The 9,182-nt window shown below is 40.5% G+C and overlaps 1 protein-coding gene across 1 annotated transcript; it reads left to right on the plus strand.

Annotated features, from left to right (window-relative positions):
• Positions 1 to 1,457: 1,457 nt before the first annotated feature.
• FAM64A (family with sequence similarity 64, member A) lies at positions 1,458 to 5,832 on the plus strand. Its single transcript, XM_009698354.1, has 4 exons — positions 1,458 to 1,748; positions 2,588 to 2,922; positions 3,737 to 3,832; positions 5,706 to 5,832. Exons 1-4 carry the CDS (start codon positions 1,458 to 1,460, stop codon positions 5,830 to 5,832), a joined length of 849 nt encoding a protein of 282 aa, XP_009696656.1.
• Positions 5,833 to 9,182: the final 3,350 nt, after the last annotated feature.

Raw genomic sequence — 9,182 nt, forward strand, 5'->3', positions numbered from 1 at the left:
CTAGAGCAGTCTGGTCGCGGCCCGCGTTTCCTGGCCCTGCGAGAGGCCGAAGCCGGTCTCCTTCGGCCTTGGCGTCGACTTTCGCACTTGTTTCAATCGCAGTGTCGGCTGGGCTTGCCCTATGCCGCTGTGTCAGCTCCCGCGGTGCAGGGTCGGTTCTGTTAGCCAGGCCGCAGCTGTCGGTAGCGAGCACACGGAATGCCAGCGACGAGAGTGAAGTTCTGCCCGAGCAGCGTAAACTGCTTGGATGAGCTCCAGGGGCACAGCCGTGTTACCGCGACAGGGGGGGTATCTAAGATGTGTGGCGTAGAAGCTGCCTGTAGTCTTTGCCGTGAGTTCCAGATGAACTGGACCACCACGCTGTATTGTGTACTGCCAGTGTGACTGATAACAGATAAACGTAACCCTGGGAAGGTAGCTACTCCCTTCTGGGCGTTTCACCCGAGTAACGGTTCTCTGTCATGGGTTAATCAACAATAGTTATCAGTTTATCAAAAGGAAGCTGGATAAGCTGTGAGCTAGTTAGAGAACAGACTGGTTGCCCGATTACTAGCCTTTCCTTGTTGCCACGTGCAGGAATGAATTAAAGGTGTTAATATTCCAAACACCTTCAAGATTAAAAGATTTTAATAAGCCTTATTGCTTTCTAACACAAATAAGGACACTTGTGAGAGATGGAGACAATCTGGGAGATCAGATAGTAGGGACTATCAATAGGCTTTCCTACTCTGTGATATAATGACAGTAGAGACCTCCCAGCTTTTTTTATCAGCAGTAGTCTGCGATGAAGTATTGGTAAAACTATTTCACTGTGAATTCAGATTGCTAAAAGCATTTCAATTGCTTTTTAGAAGTAATGTGCTAGTGGTATCCTAGCTTGATATGTAGTGGAAATTAAGAACTATATATATGTAGATAACAGGTATTTTAGCCCTTCCCACCAATGTCTTCTGCCAGTAACAATCCTGTCCATTTCAGGACTTGGATATGCAGTCATATTGTGACTTAAGTGTGAGCCTTCAGTTAGCAACTCAGGCAGGAGACAATAGCAGCTGCATAAACTTGTCTGGCAGTTAAAGGCTGTTTTGATTAATGAAGGCAAAAATTTGGGATATGAGACCTTAGCCTGAGACACCAACAAGAAACTTGCAGTTACAGAGCATTCTACCTCACAAGCTTGAGTCTCACAGCTTACCAGGTCTGATGTCCAGTGCTGGAAATGCAGCATAAGACTTCTTCATGGATGTGCACAGGCCTAAATAGCTGTAAAAATCAGTGCTTCAAACTTCCACGTAAAAGTCTGTTCATCTCTGATTTTGTTGTTTCAGGCAAATGTAACTGAATATATTGTATAACAATTTCCGTTTCTCCTTTTTCACACTGCTCTGTACCTTGCTGTAATTCTTGCTCTCATTCTGATTGTTTTAGAAATAAAGTTGACCAAGAACTGGAACAAGATGGTATCTGTGCTCCAAAATGTCAAGGCAACAATGGCCTGGCGGAAACACCAGCTCCTAGCTGACTTCGATGAGAATGAGAGCCCTGTAGCTGACAAATTCAAGACAAGGGTTTCTTTGAGTTCTCTCAATACCATCCGCATGTCTCTAAGGAAGCGAGTACCATTAAAGCAAGTAGAGCTGAATCTTCATAAGACCCCAACTTGGGAAAGTCTGGAAGCAAGACAGAAGTGCCAAACTCTTCAGAGTATTAAAAGATCAGCAAAAAATGCTTTTGGAACAGTGTCCCAGGTACTTTGCCTTTGCAGTGGAGTGTGGATAGAGTTTAGTTTTTGCTTCAACTTCAGTATTAAGATTTCCAGACTCTGTACAGAATGCTGTATTTGAGAGAGTCTATCCCATGCACTTGCACATTGTCATGATTGTCTAATAGCTACTAAAATTGGTAAATTCTTTAATATCCTTGCTTAAGTATAGACAAATTATGTATCTGGCAGAACAGGGAGAAAGGTGAAAAGAAGAAATACGAGATGTAGTTTCATCAAAACTTTTATTTCATTACTAAATAAATGCTTTTCCGCTTCTGTATTTCATCATGTATGGCAGAGCAGCCTTCACAAGGAGGAAGGTGCGTACAGACTGCTGTTGCTTGCAAAGAATTGTTTCTGAGAAACGTGTAGTGCTTTGGATTTTTTTTTTTCACTCCTTTTCCTGTACCCATACTGTTTGTTAACATGTTCTTCATTATAGTCAATCTAAGTTTAAACTGACAAAAACTGCTAGGTAGTAGCAGGGTAGCAAACTTGAGCTTGCCCTTGCCTTTGGCGGAGACCTCTGATTTTAACGACATCAATTATATACTAGGAAGCCTGGCTCTTTCCTGCACAAGAGCAGCAGGAGCTCTGTTCTGATGCCTGCTGAAGTCCTTGACAGGTTCCAAGGATTGGGGGAGCAAGTGACTCCTCCAATGCAAATGTGTACAGAGGATTGAGAAGTATTCATGCTAGACTAAACCTGATGTAAGAATGAAAGCTAGGGATTCAGCTCAAATATTGCTTGTCTTTCTGGTTCCAAACTCTAGGCTAATTGAGTTCATTTAGCATAACATGTCTGTCTAATGTTTCTTTCAGAAAATACAGAAGTCTTGCCAAAGCCCAGTACATTCGGTGGTGACCTTTCCAGCTGAACCCATGAGCAGAAGCTGTGCAACCAGTTCTACTAAGAAAAGAAGCACTACACCTCCAACCCCTTGCCATAAGAAGAGTGTTACTTCAGCAGCCAGTTCCACAGGCATCCCAAGATCCAGCAAAAGAGCTTTGCTTGGGCCAACAACGGTGTCAGAACATAGAGAATGGAGGGGCTTCTCATCCTGGCTTGGTAAAGATGCTGTCTCTCTCCGGAGATCAAGAAGAGCAGCAGCACTGAAGAGCCCTTACTCGTCACCTGCTCCTGCCAGCAGAAAGATGTAAGCCACATTCTTTTGTAAACCTTTTTTTTTTTTAATTACTGTGATTAGAGTATCTTGTAAGGTGAAAGGCAAGATATGAATGTTGCTGTCCTATTCCTCTGAAAGAGTGGGCTGTTCGAATAGTTAAGAAAGTAGTTATAGGTCCCTGTATAGACGGGGACTAAGCACTGCATAAAGCTGAAACATGGAACTTAATTTTGTGCTGTGACAAGAACTTTTTAAAAATCACTCTCCCACTGGGTAAGTTTTCACTGTGTCTCTCAGCACCAGTCCCCATCAGACACTAGAGACACACCTGAGTTTTTTGCTGATGCCTTTCTGGTAAAGAAAAATACTGTCAATGCATCTCATTCCTACTTAGCTCTAATTTTTTCAAAGGTGCTATTTGCATTGCAAAGATACTTGGTATAGCTCTGCTTATGCTGAGCTCTTTAGAGAGAGTAGAGAGATTCTTGCCTCAAAGACTTAACACAAATTAGGTAAAGGGTTGTGAGCTAGGGAAGTACTTCATAATGCACACCTAGGTTTTTGTTTTGGTCAAAGTCACATGAGAAATGTCAAAGCTAGAAGCTAAAGCCAAGCCTTGTGAATCTGAACCCAGTGTTTAAATTGGAAGATAGCTGTCTTGAGGATGAATGGAGATGTGAAGCAGTTAGTCAGTGGAATTAGGATCATGACTGCTACAGCCCTAAACTTCTCTGGGTAAAGTCTGGAGGTAACTAGTGTTGTTACTGCAGGGGCAGAGGATTGGGTAGCGTTACCTAGTCAGTCTGTCCTGCTTGATCTTTAGTAATGACCATTCTGTTTGCAGCGAGTTTGACTGTGAGTTGGAGCTGGTCTCCTCAGGGATTTGCCAATTGAAGCATATCTCCCAGGCATTTGATGATGCCACTGTGAAAGAGGAGAGGTAAATACTGCTAACAGTCCCTCAACTTTTAGCAACAGGTTACCTTCCACTCGAACGTTGCCAATTGCAGGCTAAGTGATCCCTGTAACTCAGGATGAGGTATAGTTGCAGAATTTTCTCAGCTGTGATGTAGCCGAGCCTTTCTTCAAGACACCTGTACAGATTAAACCTGCAGTTGGATGTATAGCACTAAAAACTAAAGGTCAGAAGTCTTGTCACAGGGCAATTCCCTAAATCTCTTCTTCTCTTAGAACACTTGATGTCAAGCATTCAATAATTAAATGTCAAGCACCTAAAATCCTCTAGAGAGGGCTTAGCATTAAGTACTTTTATCTACAAAGAGGTAAGGGCTTAGAATCCTACATAATTCAAAAAATTCATTTTTTACCAATGGGACCATTTCTAGATAACTATAGGTTAAATCTTGTATTAAGTTAATGATCATATCCACTGAAAGTTCACTATATCTCACTCCTAATATTCTCCCATCTGTCAGTGATACAACAGTTTCTCTCATCCATAACTGAAGACAGTATCAACCAGGTAAAGTAGTTGTTCACTCACCTTGTCTATACCTACATGCATTTGTGGGGAGAATACCTGCTGTTTGGCGAGAGAAAGGCTTATTAACTTGTACTTCTTTAAAGTATTATTATGCAGAACCACAGGGTTCTTCCCTCATATTCACTGTGGCTGTCTCTGCTACAGCAGATCATTGCGCAGCTGCAAAACTTCGCCTCTACATTGTGGATTAGTGAAACCTTGTGAGTTAACAATGAACTGCAAGTTGGGCTTCTATGCAAACAGCAGCTTTTCTCACCCCAGACCAGAAAACTACTGGTACTAATGTCTTTGTCACTCGACCTCAGTTCTCCCTGACTACTAATGAAGATCATAAAGCATGACAAACTATTACCCTGAGCTGTCCAACTTTATAGCCTTTCTTTTCCATCTCTAGCATTGTCTTAGCTATCGCATGTTAAGACGATGCTATCACAGTAATAGCGGTTGATACCTGTATTGCTGGCATTTTTAAACACAGCAATTGTACCTAAATGGATGGGAACAGGAACTCTTTGCTGTAAGTTTCTAAACATCACTTCTAGTGTCAATTCATTGAACCATTACCTTCACTGAGATCTGTATTGTAACAGTATCTTCATCCATTATGTTGGAAGTGTTCCTTTTGTTAAAGGGAAAGTTACAACCTGAACAGCATGTCCTCTTTCAGCAACAAAGACAGGTGTAAGGCGTTGATTGCTGTGACTTTTCAGGAAGAAATGAGAGTGGTTTCAAATGCTTGACTGAAGCATTAAACAGTGATGTGTACTGCTTCCACTAAGCTATTTGGTCCAGTTCTCCTGCATGTGTAGATGCATACAATGTGCTCTGTCACTGGCTGGTTTGTAGGTTGCCTACTGGAATAATTGTGAAATAAGCTTTTTCAGAGGTGCCCTTATAGACTTGCATATGACTTTTTGTTCTGGTATCCAGCTGTTGTGAGTTTTAGTGTTATGGCTGCCTTTTCATCTTTTCCATGATGAAACAAACCTTGATCTCAAACTGCTTATAGTTGCCAGCTTCATGTATTGCTCTGTTTTTCATTGTCATGAATTAGATTATATCACAAGAAATGCTCCTGTTGCTAGTTAAAGTATTGCAGTACTTAATTTGCGTAGTGCCATTTATGCTCACTGAAGGTAACAAAATACTGTTTTGCTAGTGTTTAGAACTGTTACACAGTGATAGCATACAGGTCCCAGACCTCTTCCTTGCTCCCATCTAACAGTTAATTTTCCAGCAATGTGTGTGACAACCAGTTAATTAATCTCACTGACTTCATGCTGCTAATGGCAGTCTTGTTCTTCTGCAGGCAACATGCAATATCAAACTACTACTATCTCATGGCACAAAACTTACAGTCTGCACGTCGATCTCAGAAACTTTCTCAAGCTATCAGAAGGCAAGCAAAGAAACTCCATCAAGCACTTGGTACCTAGACAGAGATGGCTGTACCTGTTGTTAGTTTATGAGGATATATAAAGGAGAGCTCTGTGTAGCACTTGAAAGGGTGCACTCTATACATTGAACAAGCCATTACATTTTATAATCTTTCTTGACAAAAAGTAGCTCAGGACTTCCCTTCCCTTGCTTTTTCTTTTCAAGTGAACAGGAGAATGAGAATCATACCTCAGTGTATTATCTCCTGTTGAGATGAGGGACCATCTTGAATGGGACTTTCATAAGTCAGCAGGTACTTTGAAACTTATGTTGAACTGACCAGTAGGAATGGCCAGAGCAAGGGCTACAGACTTATGAAGGGTGATCATAGGTAATAGTAGTATTTAGACTGGTATCCAATTGCCACAAGTTTTATATGAGTACTTTGCATACTAAAAGTACTGGTCCATTATTTTGAAAGCCTGATATTTTTTTCTGTATATGAACAAACCAAAAGTTAAGCATCACATTTAACTGGAAGTTAACGAAACAGCAGTGGCTTGTTTGAGTTCTGACTGCAACTGTCATTCAAAGGCAACAGGTTTCTGTGGAGTCACTCACACCACAAGAGAGGAACCACTTTAGAACTCACATTCATGGCCTTTAAGTATTGCTATTAGATTAGCCTAACAAATCCTATCTTAAGTAGTTGAGTTCCAGACAAATCAGAGTAACTTTGTAATTTCTTGCATATGTCAAGCATCTTGGCAGTTGAGTAAAACATTGCTTTTGTACTACAATGTCTGTCTTTGTTATACACAGGAATTGGTTACTACAATTAATGTAGCATCTTAGAATCATAGAATCATTATGGTTGGAAGAGACCTCAAAGATCATCAAGTCCAACCGTATACCTGATGCCACCATGCCTACTAAACCATGTCTTGAAGCACCACATCTAAATGTTTTTTGAACACCTCCAGGGACGATGACTCCACCACCTCCCTGGGGAGCCCGTTCCAATGCCTAACAACTCTAACAGTGAAGAAGTTCTTTCTAATGTCGAGCCTGAACCTCCCCTGGCGCAATTTGAGACCGTTTCCTCTCATCCTATCACTAGTTACCAGGGAGAAGAGACCAACCCCTGCCTCGCTACACCCTCCTTTCAGGTAGTTGTAGAGGGCGATCAGGTCTCCCCTCAGCCTCCTCTTCTCCAGACTAAACCACCCCAGCTCCCTCAGCCGCTTCTCGTAAGGCTTTTTCTCCAGGCCCTTTACCTGTTTTGTCGCTCTTGTCTGGTCACGCTCCAGCAGCTCAATGTCCTTCTTGTAGTGAGGGGCCCAAAACTGAACACAGTATTTGAGGTGTACTCACCAGCACGGAGTACAAAAGGACTCTGTTATTAGCTAATATCACAGTGCAGGTATTTTATTTGATGAAATATACTAAGCATTTGATACCCGTATTTTGCTTCTAATTACTTTTTGAAAAAAGTAACCCTCATTTGACAGGATTTTTTTGGTAGATGATTCAGTTTAACAAAGTTTAGTCTTTCAAACTAAAGCAAAGATTTCTCAGGCTTCTAGAATTCAACATCAGGGCTGTTTTCTATGGTAGCAGCTTTGTGCAGGCTTTTCAGATTACATTTACTCTAAGATGAATCTTCAAACAAAAAATTGATTTAGAAAACTTTGCTCTGCTTGATAATTTTTAAGATCCACATGTAATTTAGTAAAACACTTTAATGGTATTAAGTATAAATAAAGTATAAATATGGGAAGCAGTCATGTTCAATTCTGATTTTGTCAAACTAGACTTTTAAAATATTCATGGATTCCTTTAGGTTGGAAGGGACCTTTAATATCATCGAGTCCAACCATATTGAAACAGTTAATGAGGCCTGGAAACATGAAAACAACCCTGACTTCCAGGCTTTCAGATGACTGAGAGCTTTAGCTTGTGTTATTTCTTGATGTAGCGTTTTTTGTGTTGTGAAGTTTTGGGATCTTTTTAACTACATTTTAAGCTGCTGTTCCATACAGAAGTTATTCTTTGCACATACTGAAACTACTTCTATAAAGCTTTCACAAAGATGGTGTCTCATTACTAAAATATTTTCTTATATGACTTTTCAAAGGAAGGAGGGTTGGAGTATTGTGAAAAGTCAACCTCCAATCTAAGTATTATTTCAGACAGATGTATTAAACAGCCTCTATTTACAGTATTTCCACTGGCTACTGGCACATGTACAATGATGATCTAATACCTACCACATTACTGGTAAGAAAAATCAGTGACACTGCTTAAAGGCAAGGAAGGTTTTATTTAAGTGACTAATCTGTTGTAAGATTTTAAAAACCAACTCACATCAAAATCTATACCAGTTGTAGAAATCTTACTCCTTATTTCATATTAAGAAATTCATTATTGTACACTTCTGAATCTTTACAAGGCAGCCATAAGAAATATAAACATTTGTCACCAGATAGAACCTTCTCACTGACAAACAATATTTAAAAGTATGCACTTAATAAAACTATAGACTGAAAGAACATGTACAATTTCAAGTTTCCTTGTATTAATTCAGTTGTAAGTGGACTGCCCCCTTCCCTCCCCCACAAATAGAAAAATAAGTTATGCAGAAGGCTTGGGGTTCTGTAAGAGAACCGCCATTCTGGGCCCTACACCAGTCCTCCCAGAATAACCTTATTTTTAAAGCCTGCAATCTGTAAATTATGTTTCAATGTTGTAATCTCTGGTATACTATCTCCCAGCGTGTCATCGTAAACCTGCCTCTCTTTCTTTCTCTCTTCCCCCCATAAGTTCTGTACATCCTTACAAATAAGAAATGAACTGTCAAATTTGTTTCAGGTCCCCCCATCCCCCACAATTACATCCAGTTTCAAAGATACCTTATTGAGATAAGTACAAATAGAGGGTAAACTGTAATCCCCTTACCTTGGGCTTGAACAAAAATGAGAGAAAGAGGAAATACCAACACCTGATTTCAGTTCCAGGATTCTAGCTGCTCCAAGCCATTTCTCATCTCTGAAAAAAAGAGCTCTTTTCATCCAGAAAAATGTATTATTACCTCCATTTTTTCTGGGGGACTGAATTTAGGATCATCTGTAGGAACCTGTATTTACACTTGAGTGAGTAAACATCATGGACGTCAAATTACCTTGTTAAACCCATGATTTCTGCTGAAGCTATGAACATGGACCATGAGGAATCATTGCCCTTAGAGAAGCTGAGGAGGTACGTTGGAAAGTTTTGTGTTTATGGGAATTCTATCCTGTAGCAGCTCCCGATGAGGATGGAAAGTGCCACTTTCTCCCCTGCATGCCTGAAATGAACAATTTGGTGCAGAAATCTTGAGTCAGATCTCATGTTTGAAGCTCTAATCAGA

The sequence above is a fragment of the Cariama cristata genome, unplaced genomic scaffold, assembly GCF_000690535.1.
Source record: "Cariama cristata isolate BGI_N322 unplaced genomic scaffold, ASM69053v1 scaffold26084, whole genome shotgun sequence".
Classification (NCBI taxonomy): Eukaryota; Metazoa; Chordata; class Aves; order Cariamiformes; family Cariamidae; genus Cariama; species Cariama cristata.